This window comes from Hyperolius riggenbachi, chromosome 7 (genome assembly GCF_040937935.1).
Source record: "Hyperolius riggenbachi isolate aHypRig1 chromosome 7, aHypRig1.pri, whole genome shotgun sequence".
Lineage (NCBI taxonomy): Eukaryota > Metazoa > Chordata > Amphibia > Anura > Hyperoliidae > Hyperolius > Hyperolius riggenbachi.
Genome location: NC_090652.1, coordinates 161969592 through 161985218, shown reverse-complemented (window position 1 = coordinate 161985218; position 15627 = coordinate 161969592). Strand labels below are relative to the sequence as shown.

Sequence of the window (15627 nt, the reverse complement as noted above, 5' to 3'; positions counted from 1 at the left end):
TTACCTAAGGGTCTGAACTTTATAAATATGCATGTCAAAGGAGTGTATTAATATATTTTTAAAAAATTATGGGCTTGTAAATAGTGATGGACGCAAATTGAAAAATTGCACCTTCACTTCCAAATAAAATATCGGCGCCATACATTGTGATAGGGACATAATTTAAATGGTGTAATAAGCAGGACAAATTGGCAAATAAAGTACATGGGTTTTAATTATGGTAGCATGTATGAATTTCAAACTATAATGGCCAAAAGATGAGAAATAATGATTTTTTTTGCATTTCTTTCTTAATATTCCTGTTGAAATTGATTTAGAATAAATTAATTTTCAGCAAAATGTATCACCCACAGAAAGCCTAATTGGTGGCAGAAAAAAACAAGATATAGATCCATTCATTGTGCCGAGTAGTGATAAAGTTATTGGCAAATGAATGGGAGATGAAAGTTGCTGCTTAGATGCAAAAAATTTTCAACCCTGTGGACTGAAGTGTAAATGCAGCTCCCAGCTTGCTGGCCAAAACGACGATCAGCACATCAACAAAACGCTGTGAATGGAACAAAGAATAAGCATCAGAGGCACAGAAATTCAGCAGGTTATATATAGTCTAGAAGAGCAGGTGGCTGGTTTTATACATACACTCCAAGTACCATACTGTGTTTTTTTAGTTATATGTTTCACTTTTTGTTAACCAACCTATTTGGCACAAAGTGTCATTGGATTAGACATCTTCCTATTTATTTGGAAATGGGAAAAAACCATGGGAAGCAGTTGTCAAACTGAACAATTAAGCAGCTCCAGGATTACCACATACAGAGTTGGTTGGCCTTTTCCACCATGAAATGGCCCATCCTCAGAATAGGGTGTATGCAATAAACTGTGTTAATCAAAATGACGTGCAGAATGCAATACAATGCATTACACTCTACTCATCATGCTTTAAAATGTTACACACAGAAAGAAGTTTATTGCATACACCACAATGTCACATGCTTTCTGTGGTTTCTGGGGCCAGTGGGTATCACACCAGAAAAGAACAATAGCTCCAACAGTCATGGCAACTCATACATTCTATCAAGGGAGGAAGTGAAGTAAAGTGGAAATGACTCCCTGTAAGAAAAAGCGGAAAAGCCGCCGCGTGTACTCAGAACAAGGCGGCTGAGTCCGCGTACAACGCGGCGGCTTGCACGCGTGGGCCTGCACACAGTAGTGTAGCCGAACGCAGAGGAACCGCCGCATGCCTTGATAGCAGTGCGGCGGATTCCACGTCCAGCGCGGCGGGTGCTTTACAACACATGTCTGGTGTGGCTGGGACTGATAGCAGGGATGCTCGGTGTGCCTCATCCACGAATTCGGAAATCCGCGTGGTTGCAAAAAAAAATCCGCATTCGGCCCCGCCGCATGCGGATTTTCGTCCGCGTCCACGCAACCACGCGGATTTTCTGCCGTGAATGGCGTAATCACGCGTGGATTCCCGCCCGGAGGCGGATTTTCTTTTAACGTTAATAACAAAGCCCCCATACATGCTACAATCCCCCAAATTGCATGGATTATCGAGGTGATAAGGGGCAACATAACTTCAACATAAACAATTCCAAAAATGTTTTTTTTCTAGAGAAAATGGATTTTAAAGTGAAATCAACACTTTAAATGGGGCTATTAATTGGTAATAAGTGGTTTTAAAAAGGGATATACGCGTTAAGCAGTCAAAGAGGTGAAGGCGAGTTCCAATGGCACTTGGCGGCGAAGGTACCGCTGGAGGAGGATGAGTGGCTGACGCCAAAAAGGCCCCAGAGAGGTTTTTGTAATTTTTTTTTTGTTGCAGCAATTAGCAATGACATCGCAGCAGAGTTGTCAGTGGACACGGGCAGTGTGAACGCAGAGTGCAGTGGTGGTAGCGACTGAGTCAGGAGAAGGACTATGCGGGCGGTCAGTTCAGCAGCACAGAAGGACCACGGCAACATACTGGTAGTAGTAGTAGCAGCACAGCGTCATAGTGCTGGCCAAAAAATTAAATGCACCTGGTGACCCGGGCAGTGTGAACGCAGACAGAGTATATTGGTGGAAGCGAGTGAGTCAGGAGGAGGAGGACAATGTCGGCGGTCAATTCAGCAGCACAGAAGGACCATGGCAACATACTGGTGGTAGTAGTAGCAGCACAGCGTCATAGTGCTGGCCAAAAAATTAAATGCACCCGGTGGCCCGGCCAGTGTGAACGCAGACAGAGTACATTGGTGGAAGCGACTGAGTCAGGAGGAGGAGGACAATGCGGGCGGTCAGATCAGCAGCAGCAGCACAGAAGGACCATGGCAACATACTGGTGGTAGTAGTAGTAGTAGCACAGTGTCATAGTGCTGGCCAAAAAATTAAATGCACCTGGTGACCCGGGCAGTGTAAACGCAGAGTGCAGCAGCGGGAAGCGACTGAGTCAGGAGGAGGAGGACAATGCGGGCGGTCAGTTCAGCAGCAGCAGCACAGAAGGACCATGCCAACATACTGGTGGTAGTAGTAGCAGTAGCAGCACAGCGTCATAGTGCTGGCCAAAAAATTAAATGCACCCGGTGACCCGGGCAGTGATAACGCAGACAGAGTACATTGGTGGTACCGTGGTAGCGACTGAGTCAGGAGGAGGAGGAGGACAAAGCGGGCGTTCAGTTCAGCAGCAGCAGCAGCACAGAAGGACTATGGCAACATACTGGTGGTAGTAGTAGTAGCACAGCGTCATAGTGCTGGCCAAAAAATTAAATGCACCCAGTGACCCGGGCAGTGTGAACGCAGAGTGTAGTAGCGACTGAGTCAGGAGGACAAAGCGGGCGGTCAGTTCAGCAGCTCAGAAGGCGGACCATGGCAACTTACTGGTAGTAGTACCATAACACCAAAAAATTAACCAAGGAAGGCACTAGGCAGGTAGTAACTGTCTTTATAAAGGCAGGCATAGTTAACAACAGCACATGCAGCAGCCACTTCATGTCCCCCTGTGTCCGACAATAGGGGCCAGGAACTCACCTTCCACCCAAGCCTGGTTGATTTTCAGGAAGGTGAGTTTGTCCACAGAGGCATGGGAGAGCCGAGAGTGCTTCTCTGTGACCACGCCACCGGCTGCACTAAAGCATCTCTCTGAGAGGACACTGGAAGGAGGGCAGGATAGGAGTTCCAGGGTGTACTGGGAAAGCTCGCTCCAGATGTCCAGTCTCTTGACCCAGTACTCCAAGGGGTCCACGGGGCTGTCGGTGTCATTGAGCCCGCTGGATGACCCCATACAGTCAGACACCATGGTGGTCAGTCGTTGCTTGTGCTGGTTGGTGGTGGATGCTGTGGCGGGCACCTCTGTTCTGGGCTGCTGCACTGCATACAGGCTCTTGCTTAGGCTCTTCAGGTCTCCGGGGCGCCAGTTGCTGTTGCTGCTGCTGGTGGTTGTTGTTGTGCTGCTAGTGGCAATGGCAGGCACCTCTTGCTGGCTTGGCAGAGCAGTTACAGTGGGGGTGGAAGGCTGGGGGAATGCTTCCAGTAGTCTGCGCACAAGGGCCTCCTTCAACTCCCTTGTGCGTTGCTCGGTGGTGGATGGCGTCATTAAGTCTCCCAGCTTCCCCTTCAGACGGGGATCAAGCATCAAGGTAATCCAGATGTCCTCCCTTAAACGCATCTGGATCACCCGGGGGTCCCTGCGAAGGCAGCGCAACATGTGCACAGCCATGGGAAACAAGTGGGCCCTGCCAGCAAGATCTTCCTCGTCCTCGCCATTGTCCCATAACACATGCCTGTCCTCTTCCTGTGCCATGTCGTTGTCCTCCTCAAACCGCCATCCACGTACAACGCCTGCTGCACTCTGCTCCTCCTCCTCCTCCTCATTCAGGTTAGGGACCTCCAACTCTCCCACTACCTGCTGTGAGCCCTCCTCTGAGCTGGACTGTGCTGCCATCTGCTCCTGTTCTTCCAACTGCCTCAGGGCTTCATCCCCACGCTCAATTAAATTGTCCATTGCCTGCTCCAGTAGACAAACCAAGGGCACCCACTGGCACACAGAGGCCCGCTCCTCACTGACCATCTTGGTTGCCTCCAGGAAGGGACTCAGCACCAGGCATACTTGCTGCATCAGTGTCCACTGAGTGGCAGTAATCATGGGGACTTGCTGGTTGCTGGGGACACTTGGGTCTAGCATGTAGGCCCTAAGAGCCAGCCTGTGCTGACACAGCCGCTCCAACATGGCCAGAGTCGAATTCCAGCGAACTGGCATGTCGATGATCATCCGGTGTTGTGGCCTTCCATACTGCTGCTGTAAGGTGGACAAGAGTGCAGAGGCAGTGGCTGACAGGCGGAAAAAGCGTACCACCGCCCGGGCATCCAGCAGCAGCTCGCTCATCCCCTGGTAGGTGCGCAAGAAGCGCTGCACCACAAGATTGAGCATGTGGGCCAAGCAGGGGATGTGCTGGAGGTTTCCCTGCTGCACTGCTGCCACCAGGTTTGCCCCGTTATCGGCTGCCACATACCCCACTTCCAGGCCTCTGGGGGTCAGCCACCTCCGCTCCTGCTTCCTGAGGGCGGCCAGGACGTTGGTGGCCGTAAGCCTCTCCTTCCCCAGGGTCACCAATTTTAAAAGGGCTTGGCAGTGCCGAGACTTGGCGCTGCTGCTGCCGAGGCGGGCTTGCTTTCCGGGTGCAGAGGGAGTGTCGTGACAGGACCCTTCTGCATCCCCCCTGATCCCGCGTGGTGGCACCACTAGCTGGGCTGATGCGCTCTTGTCCTCCCTCCCTTCCATCAGTGTCACCCAGTGGGCCGTAAAGGACAGGTAGCGACCTGTCCCAAATCTGCTACTCCACGAGTCCATGGTCACGTGGACCCGCTTGCCCACAGAGTAGTCCAGGGAACGGGCCACGTTTTCCACCGCAAACTTGTGGAGTGCTGGGATCGCGCTCCTGCTGAAATAGTGGCGACTGGGGACTTGCCACTCGGGGATGCCAAATTGGAGCAGCGTCCGCATGGCGCTCCCCTCCTGCACCAGGGAGTAGGGAAGCAGCTGTGATGCCATGGCCCGGGCCAGCAAGCCATTTAGTTTGCGGATCCGCCTGTGGCTTGGAGGCAGAGGCTTGGTCAGACCCTGAAAGGTGTCGCTCAGCAGGGTCTGACGACGCTGGGATGCAGGGGAGACAGAGGAGAGAGACGAACACTGGCTGCCAGCCTCAATGTCTGTGTCCTGAGTAGCCGAGGTGGAAGAGCGCTTGCGTGCTACTACTGCTGCTGCTGTGGGGGATTCACGACCCTGAGGGAGGGATGATGCTGCTGCGCTGGTGGGCCTTCTGCTCTCAGGAACCCCTACCAGCAGTGCCTGCTTCCTCTTAAACTTCGCATACTCGCGGCAGTGGCGGCTTCTCAGGTGGCCCTGGAGGGATGAGGTACCCATCTTGCTCAGACTTTTCCCACGGCTCAATCTTTTGCTGCATAACCTGCACACCGCATACCTTTTGTCATCAGTACATTCCTCAAAGCAATCCCACACTGGTGACTTTAATTTACTGCGGCCCCCACTAGCAGAGGGTGCAGCGGAACAATGTGTGGTAGTAGTTGCCGGGGGTTGCATGGTGGTGGTGCCGGCTGAAGCAGTGTCCTGTCTACTTCCTCCACGCCCACTGCTGCCGATGCCCCTGCCCCTGCCTGACATATGGCGATATCCTTGCCTAGGCCGAGGTGACTCGTCATCCTGCTCTGCCTCTGACCATTCTTCCACGGACTCAGCAGCCTGCACATAGTTAGGGTCCACAACGTCGTCATCATCAGCAGCATCTTCATAATCCAGCTCTTCCTCTGACTCCACCGCCTCCTCTTCTGTCCCTACATCCCCAGACACAGACCCCTCTTCTTCATCACCAGAACTCAACAACGCTTGTGATTGTGGCCCGATCTCAATCTCTGCCACATCAGTCCCCAGGAAGTCCTGAGCTTCTTGCATCAGCAGGTTCCCAGAAGCCGGACTGAGGGACAGAACGCTGTCATCCTGGGAGGGCTGCTGACCAGTGGGTGCTGGGGTGGATGTCACAACAAGCGTGGGACGTTGGCTGCTGCTGCTTGGAGTGGTGCTCACAGTAGAGGTCTGGGAGGAAGTCATGATGTCCATGAGTACGTCAGGTTCCATTTGCTCAACCACCACACGGGGACCAGAAACTTTAAAATATTTGGACAATGGCGTCCGCTGACTCGGCCCAGGCTTTGCTGCCCCCCTTTCTGCTGCATCACGACCACGTACAGCTGGGCGTCCTCTCCCTGGACGTGGAGCAGTCCCAGAAGTGGCTGAGGCAATTGAACTCCCTTTCCTCTCACCCCGCGAAACCATGCCAGACATGTTGCTAGTAATGAATCACTGGATGCAGTGGGCACAGTACAAGGTCACTGAAGGATGCAGTGGGCACAGTACAAGGTCACTGAAGGATGCAGTGGGCACAGTACAAGGTCACTGAAGGATGCAGTGGGCACAGCAGTGGGCACTGGATATACAACTAGGTCACTGAAGGATGCAGTGGGCACAGCACAAGGTCACTGAAGGATGCAGTGGGCACAGCAGTGGGCACTGGATATACAACTAGGTCACTGAAGGATGCAGAGGGCACAGTACAAGGTCACTGAAGGATGCAGTGGGCACAGTACAAGGTCACTGAAGGATGCAGTGGGCACAGCAGTGGGCACTGGATATACAACTAGGTCACTGAAGGATGCAGTGGGCACAGCACAAGGTCACTGAAGGATGCAGTGGGCACAGCAGTGGGCACTGGATATACAACTAGGTCACTGAAGGATGCAGTGGGCACAGTACAAGGTCACTGAAGGATGCAGTGGGCACAGCAGTGGGCACTGGATATACAACTAGGTCACTGAAGGATGCAGTGGGCACAGCACAAGGTCACTGAAGGATGCAGTGGGCACAGCAGTGGGCACTGGATATACAACTAGGTCACTGAAGCATGCAGTGGGCACACAAGGATGTCACACTGTGTAATGAGATGCTCATTTGCCAGCGAGCGAGCAGTGGGCACTGGGCACGGCACAAGGTCACTGACAGAATGAATGAACAGCGCTGGCAGAGAGTGGTGGCGCCGGCGATGTGACTGGCTGCCTGCAAATAGTACAAGTGTATAACTGTCACTGGAATATACAAGTGAACACTGCAGCTGCACTAACCTGCCTGCCTGCACTACACACAGATAATCCCCACTCCCACTACACTGACTACACTGCAGCACTGAACCTGCCTGCACTACACACAGTTAAATAATCACTAGACTCCCACACTCCCACTACACTACACTGACTACAACTAACTACAGCAATCACTCACTGACTAGCTAACTGTGTACAGTATAAGAGCAGTGTTAGCAAAAAAAAACGCTTTGTTTTTAACACAATAAATGCACTTGCTCAAACAACAATGGCCTGGAGATAATCCTCTCAGCACCACAGTCTAGCAAGGACAGAGCTTTTCCATCATGGCCGCCGCTTTATATTCAGGAGGGGAGGGCATAGCTCCCCTCCTGTGATTGGTTGCTAGGGCCTGGCTGGGGCCCTCTGATTGGCCTGCAATGTGTCACTTTCGCATAGTTTGACGCATTTCCGCTAACCACGACTTCAGCGCCGGGTTTCACGAGCGTGAATGCGGATTTCTGTCCGCATTCACGCGAAGCCGAAGCAGATTTTCGTGGTTGAAAATCTATTCACGGCTTAGCGTGTCCGAGGCGGAATGCATCAAAATGGCCGTGAATCCACGCGTAAACGTGATCACGACCTGGCGGTGAGCACCACTGACTGATAGTCCACACAGGTTCAGAAGGACGCGAGCGCGCGCTGAGAGGCAGAACTTTTATGACAGCCAGAAGGAAGTCAGCTGACCAAGCCGGTCAGCTGACGATTCAACCAGTTCCCATTGGTCCAGCACTTAGGGGAGGCGCTGGAGAGCGCTTTACTATATATACTGGGTGCTAATCTTTCTCTGGTTGTCTGCCGTTGCGATCACTACGTGGTAGCACTCAGACCTGTTTGTCAGTATCTGTGTTAGACTAGTTCCAGGGTGTTGATGACTACGGAGCTCACACCCAAGACTAGGAATTCTGTGTATTATTTGTATTACCATCTGTTATACTTCAGACTAGTTCCAGGGTGTTGATGATCAAGGACCTCACACCCAAAGATTAGGAATCTGTATTATCATCTGTTATACTCCAGACTAGTTCCAGGGTGTTGATGATCACGGAGCTCACACCAAGACTAGGCATTGTTTATTATCTGTTATGACCTTCTGCTTCCCTGACCTCGCTTCTGATTACTGATTTTGTACTTCGCTATATCTGATACTCCGTTGCCAAACCTTGCTTGTCTTAGGATTCCGTATCTGTCTTTTCTTCTGTATCTGAACTGTCTGTCTGTTGCCGACCTGGCTTGTCCGACCTCGAGAACTATCACCTCTGTTTGGAGATAGTTCACAGATCTGTCAGTCACACTCCACCATTGGTGTCACTCACACTCTGGTCCTTCCCACACTCAGCCTGACTCCTCCCCTTGGGGAGCTTCAGGTCTTTGGAAGGAGCCTGTTCTCTGGGCAGTATCCCATACTGCCCTGTACCCCCTTTACGGGGGCCCTCCTCAAAGTATTACTGTTGCACCAAACACTCATATTACTCAGGTGTCCAGAGGTTAGAGATATATCTGATTCTCGGTGATACTGCAGATCACGGTAATCAGATCCTCTCTGTGTTACACCGATCATTACAGAACGGCAGACCAAATGGACGCACTGTATAGCCATGTTGAAGTCCTGACCACCGCGGTAAACCAACTTTCCGCGGCAGTTTTGAACCAACAGACCCAGATATGTCAGATATTTGGGGCTATTCAGGAACTTCAATCAGTGCAATCTCCTCTTAGCACAGACATACGTATGCCTGTACCTGAAAATTTTTCCGGTCACAGATCTGACTTCCGAAATTTTAGGAGTAGAGTGTTATCATACTTTGAGTTGAGACCTAATTCTTCAGGAACTATGGCCCAAAGGGTTACATTTATTAAAACTTTGTTATCAGGTGATTCTCAGACCTGGGCGTACAGTCTGCCTGACGGAGACTTGGCCCTAACCTCTGTAGAGAAATTTTTTTAAGCCATGGCTATAATTTACGATGATCCAGACATTGCCTCGACTTCTGAGCGGAAGCTCAAGCGGTTACGTCAAGGCAAGAGTCCGGTGGAAGATTATGCTGCTGAATTTAGGAAGTGGTCAGTATCAGCCAGGTGGGACACCTTTGCCCTTTTAGATTGTTTCTTATCAGGGTTGTCAGATGAGGTTTCCGACCTTATGTTAAGTCATCCTGAACCTAAGTCCATCGATGAGGCCATTTCATCGGCCATCAGGATAGATCGCCGGCTGTGCTATCAGAGGCAGAACCGGCGTAGTAGCCATGTGAGAATGGTATCCCACTCTGCGCCCCCTGTGACTCCACCTCCTCCCGTCTCGCCTCCACCTGAGCCAATGCAGATTGGTGGGTCAAAATTGTCTCAGGTGAAGCGGAAACGCAGGATTTCAGAGCAGCTTTGTCTTTATTGTGCAGAGGGGGATCATGGAGTACAGAATTGCCCTAAGAAATCGGGAAACGCTGCTGCCTTAGGTGTAGTTGGGGGTAATACCCTAGGCGTGCAATTTTTACCCCTAGATGAGAAACGTTTGCTTCTTCCCTGTACTATTTCATGGGAAGATAAGTCTGAAGTCACTGAAGCCTTCATTGACTCAGGCTCAGCGGCTAATTTTATGGATTACGAATTTGCTAAGAAATTGGGAATTCCGCTCACCCCGGTTAAACCACCGATTCAAGTTACTGCAGTGGATGATTCCCCTCTGCAGGGTAACAGTCCACTGTCACAGACTCCAGAGGTGGGAGTCGCTATTGGGGTGTTGCATAGAGAAGATTTGCATTTTTTTGTGTTACACATGACAACCTCCACGATCATTCTTGGCATGCCTTGGTTACAACTTCACTCCCCTCAGATAAATCGGGCCACTGGTCAGCTAACGAGCTGCTCGTCCCATTGCTTTCATCACTGTTTAGCGAAGATAACCTTGGGCCAGACCAAGATTCACGTGGAGGGAGTACCAGATCAGCATTCTGAATTCTCAGACATGTTTTGTCCTAGATCAGCCGATAAACTTCCTCCACATCGCCCTTTCGATTGTCCCATCGATCTCCGGTCTGGTTGTATGCCCCCTAGAGGCCACCTCTACAATTTATCCGGGCCGGAGAAGTTGGCCATGCAGGAGTATATCCGTGAAAACTTAGCTAAAGGGTTCATTCGCCCTTCCCGGTCACCTGCTGGAGCAGGTTTCTTTTTTGTAAAGAAAAAAGACGGAGGCCTACGGCCATGCATTGATTATCGGGGTCTGAATAAAATCACAGTAAAGAATCACTATCCTTTACCTTTGATAGACGATTTGTTTACTCAGGTCACCAATGCTAAGATTTTCTCAAAATTGGATTTACGGGGTGCATACAACCTGGTGCGGATCAGAGAGGGCGATGAGTGGAAGACGGCCTTTAACACACCCGATGGGCATTACGAGTACCTGGTGATGCCCTTCGGGTTGTGTAACGCTCCGGCCGTCTTTCAGGAACTCAACAATGAGGTGTTCAGGGAGGTTTTAGGTAAATTTGTCCTGGTATATCTGGATGATATACTAATCTTCTCAGATAACCTCTCTGAGCACAGGGCTCATGTCAGATTTGTGCTGCATAAGCTAAGACAGAACATGCTTTATGCTAAATTGGAGAAATGCATTTTTGAGGTAACATCTGTCGCCTTTCTGGGGTACATAATTTCTACTTCGGGCCTTTCTATGGAGTCCATATGGACCCTGCCACAGTCTCTGCTGTCCTGGAGTGGCCTCAGCCAGTAGGACTGAAGGCCCTCCAGAGGTTCTTAGGGTTCGCAAATTACTATAGAAGGTTCATAAAGGGGTACTCCACAGTCATTGCACCCCTCACCAGTCTCACAAAGAAAGGGGCAGATACCAACCACTGGTTCCTCGAGGCTTTGGCTGCTTTCTCCACTCTGAAAGAACTGTTTTGTTCTGCACCCATTTTGAGACACGTCGACACATCCTATCCCTTTATCGTAGAGGTGGATGCCTCAGAGGTCGGGGTGGGGGCTGTGCTGTCTCAGCGTTCTGGGTTGCAGGGAAGATTGCACCCGTGTGCCTATTTTTCTCGTAGGTTTTCACCAGCAGAGAAAAACTACGATATAGGCAACAGGGAGCTCCTAGCCATTAAATTGGCCTTTGAGGAATGGTGTCATTGGCTAGAAGGAGCAGAACATACGATTACAGTTTACACTGATCACAAAAATTTGGAATACATTGAGGGGGCTAAGAGATTGAGTCCCCGTCAGGCTCAATGGTCACTGTTTTTCTCGAGATTCAGATTTGTAATTACGTATACTCCGAGTAGTAAAAACATTAAAGCAGATGCTTTATCCAGATGCTTTGAGCCAGAGACAGCACAGCCCTCAGACCCAGAGACTACTATCCCACAGAAAGTGGTATTGGCAGCCACAGAGACCTGGAAGAACTAGATGGAGACTTTAAGTCACTTCCAGCAGGATGTCCCTGAGGGAAAGCCTGAAGGGGTCATGTTTGTACCATTGCCGTGTCGTCTCCAGATATTGCAGATGTTCCACTCCCACAAAAATGCTGGACATCCTGGGGCCTCCAGAACACAGGACCTTGTTGCTAGGTGTGCTTGGTGGCCTTCATTGGCAACTGACTGCAAGGAGTATGTGAGAGAATGTGCAGTGTGTGCAAAAAGCAAACCCTCCCGTCTGGCACCTGTGGGAACATTGCAGCCTTTGCCCACCCCGAGTGAACCATGGACCCACTTATCCATGGATTTTGTGGGTGAGCTCCCGAGGTCTGAAGGCATGTCGGTCATTTGGGTGGTAGTTGACAGATTCAGTAAGATGGCCCATTTCGTGCCCCTGAAAGGACTCCCCTCGGCCCAGGAGTTGGCCGATCTTTTCGTCATGCATATTTTCCGGCTACATGGCATCCCGGAAAATATAGTGTCAGATCGGAGAGTCCAATTCATTTCTAAATTTTGGAGGGCATTTTGTCATCAATTGGGCATGGAACTGTCGTTTTCGTCGGGCTACCACCCACAGACCAATGGGCAGACCGAGAGAATTAATCAGTCACTGGAACAGTTTCTGAGGTGTTATGTTGCGGATGCGCAAAATGATTTGGTCAAGTTCTTGCCGTTCGCAGAATTTGCACACAATAATTTAAAAAGCTCTTCCTCTGGATTCGCTCCATTTCAGGTGGTAACTGGAAAGTTGCCTAAGTTCTCCCCACTGCCAGTAGCTTCCACTCCGTTTCCAGCTTTGGAGGCTTGGCAAAAGTCATTTAAGAACATTTGGGGAGACCTGAAAAAGAATCTAGAGAAGGCCTTTCAGAGTCAGAAAGGTCAAGCTGACAAGAGACGTTTCACAGAGTGGAAGTTCCGCCCAGGAGACTTAGTCTGGGTGTCCACTCATCATTTGACGTTAAAACAGCCTTCGCCCAAGTTAGGACCCAGATTTGTGGGCCCTTTCCCAGTAACCAGGAAAAATCAACAATGTTACTTATGCCATTGATCTTCCTGCCAGCATGCGTGGTGTAAGATCGTTCCATGTATCCCTGCTTAAGCCAGCAGTGCATGTAGGTTCCACTCCTCCTCCCCCTGTGATGGTGGATGACCAACCTGAATATGAAGTGGAAAAGATTTTAGACTCACGTATTGTTCAGAACTCAGTACAGTATTTAGTTCACTGGAAAGGTTATGGTATTGAGGACAGAACATGGGTACCTGATTGTCGCATGCATGCGGACGATTTAAAGAAGGAGTTTCACGCCCTTCATCCTGAGAAACTGGAAGAAGCTGTCCGGAGTCCACTCCTCAAGGGGGGGGGGGGGAGGGGGTACGCGGAAAAGCCGCCGTGTGTACTCAGAACAAGGCGGCTGAGTCCGCGTCCAACGCGGCGGCTTGCACGCGTGGGCCTGCATACAGTAGTGTAGCGGAACGCGGAGGAACCGCCGCATGCCTTGATAGCAGTGCGTCGGATTCCGCGTCCAGTGCGGCGGGTGCTTTACAACACATGTCTGCTGTGGCTGGGACTGATATTCCACACAGGTTCAGAAGGACGCGCGCTGAGAGGCAGAACTTTTATGACAGCCAGAAGGGAGTCAGCTGACCAAGCCGGTCAGCTGACGATTTAGCCAGTTCCCATTGGTCCAGCACTTAGGGGAGGCACTGGAGAGCGCTTTACTATATATACTGGGTGCTGGTCATTCTCTGGTTGTCTGCCGTTGCGATCACTACGTGGTAGCACTCAGACCTGTTTGTCAGTATCTGTGTTAGACTAGTTCCAGGGTGTTGATGACTACGGAGCTCACACCCAAGACTAGGAATTCTGTATATTATCTGTATTACCATCTGTTATACTTCAGACTAGTTCCAGGGTGTTGATGATCAAGGACCTCACACCCAAAGATTAGGAATCTGTATTACCATCTGTTATACTCCAGACTAGTTCCAGGGTGTTAATGATCACGGAGCTCACACCAAGACTAGGCATTGTTTATTATCTGTTATGACCTTCTGCTTCCCTGACCTCGCTTCTGATCTCACTAACATGATGGAAAGAGAAATACCTGCAGAATCTTGGATAACTGATGTGTATGTTAAGATTTTGTACCTTGAAGTTCTCGGGATCTACATTGAGCTCCTCAGCATGCTGCTTGCTGAGGGCAGCCAGGGTGTGCTTCACATCATCCAGATGATGAACGGCTTTGTCAATGGCACCAATCACCTTCTTGCCATGGGCATGGACCTTGGAATTACCAGAAATAGCAGAAGCACTGGAGAGATTTCCGAAGCTGCTGAAATACCTCTGAGTCCAGGGGTAGGCGATGAGCAACCTAATAAAACACAACAAAATACACATGCATAATATATTTATCCCATTTGTTATGTGCAAAAGAGAACAGCTAACTATAATAATATTTTATATAAATAGAAAGGAGAAATGATGCACAGACTGGGGCTTTGCAGCGAGATGTAAACCTCAATTACACAAGAGGGGCACTGTAAAAATCAGCCTGTGATGCTTGTTAAATATACTTCTTCTGGTGCACTTGATCCAGTATGTTCTTTATGCATAAATTGACAGGCCCGTTATAACCACAAAGAAAGCAAGCCAAAGGCACTCTCTCAGTTCTCTACTTTAGGTTTTGGACCACTTCTTGGGACTTATGGTGTGGTGCGTGGAGCGGACAGAGAGGGATAATGGAGGGAGTTTCTCCTCGTGGAGATGTGGCGGGAATGAAAGTTTGAAGCATAATGGTGGTTGGTAAAAGGGGGGACCTCTTCTAATAATGACGAGCGGGATAAAAATGAGATTGTGCAGGGGTAAAATCGTACTTACTTTAGAAGAGTTCCATGAAAAAACACTGTGACTGCAGTCAAAGTCACAGTTTGACTGTGCAGTCAAACCGTTCAGTGCAGTCAAACCGTTAAAGCGTGAACCGGGTTGTAGGCCTTTATGCATAGTGGATCCTAGGCCGTAGAGGTGCGTTGGGATCTGGAGACTGTAATCCAGCGGTCTCACTGTGGCTTCGGAGAAGCTTGCGGAGGAGGAAGGAAAGAAAACGGCCAGCTTTCTATCTCCACCGGAGGCAGGTTTAAATCATTCCAGGAATGATGGGAGATTGGAGGGTTGATGGAACATTGCTGACTTGCCATTGTGTTGTGCTCGTAGATTGAAAGGATAGCCCCATCTGTACTGGATCTCCCTATCTCGCAGTATTTGTAGCAGGGGCTTGAGAGCTCTTCTCATCTGTAGAGTGTGACTAGAGAGATCAGACATAATAAGGAGTTTGGTGCCATCAAAATCCACTTCTCCCTGTTCTCTGGTTGCACGCATGATCTCTTCTTTAACACGGAAGAAGTGGACACGACATAGCACATCTCTAGGTATATTGGGAGGAAGAGTGTGGGGGCAGCAACCCTGAGGTTTGTTAAGTAGTGTATTGAACACGTCGGTGATGGTTGGGAGGAGGTCTTCTGTTCTTCTGTTCTTGTTGCCTTCGGCAGGCCCCAAATTCTGATATTGTTTCACCTGTTTCTATTTTCTATATCATCCAAGAAATAAAATAATTCTGTGATCTGTGTTGAGTGGTGATCGATAGTGGCTTGATGAGAGTCCACAGTGGCATGGAGAGTGTTGTGATTGCGCTCCAGGACTTCCATATTGTTCCCGATCTGAGCTATGTCTTTATTCAGGCCGGCCATCTCCGTGCGGTATGTATTTTCTATGTGGAAAATGCATCGCTCTAAGTCCTCCTTCGTGGGTAGGGTTTTCATGTATTCCTGCATCTCTACTTCAATATAGGATTCTGCCCCATCCTAGTTTGTTGGTGAGCTATGCGCCGGAGTTTGTTGGTGGGGTGCAGTCACTTTAGGAGTGCTGAACAGTCGCGTGGCTGGGCCTGGTTCTGCCATGCTGCTGCCAGAGTCTTCTCCTGCTCTGGATGTCAGGGGACAAAGATATTTCTAAATTGGGGTGTTTTGAGGT

At 49.9% G+C, this 15627-nt stretch overlaps 1 protein-coding gene across 1 annotated transcript; it reads right to left on the bottom strand.

Moving 5' to 3' along the window:
• Positions 1–454: 454 nt before the first annotated feature.
• On the bottom strand, positions 455–14795 carry LOC137526121 (hemoglobin larval subunit beta-1-like). Its single transcript, XM_068247341.1, has 3 exons — positions 14662–14795; positions 13750–13972; positions 455–547 (listed from the first exon to the last, which is right to left on the bottom strand). The coding sequence occupies exons 1-3, from the start codon at positions 14793–14795 to the stop codon at positions 455–457; spliced, it is 450 nt and encodes a 149-aa protein (XP_068103442.1).
• Between the last annotated feature and the right edge of the window lie 832 nt (positions 14796–15627).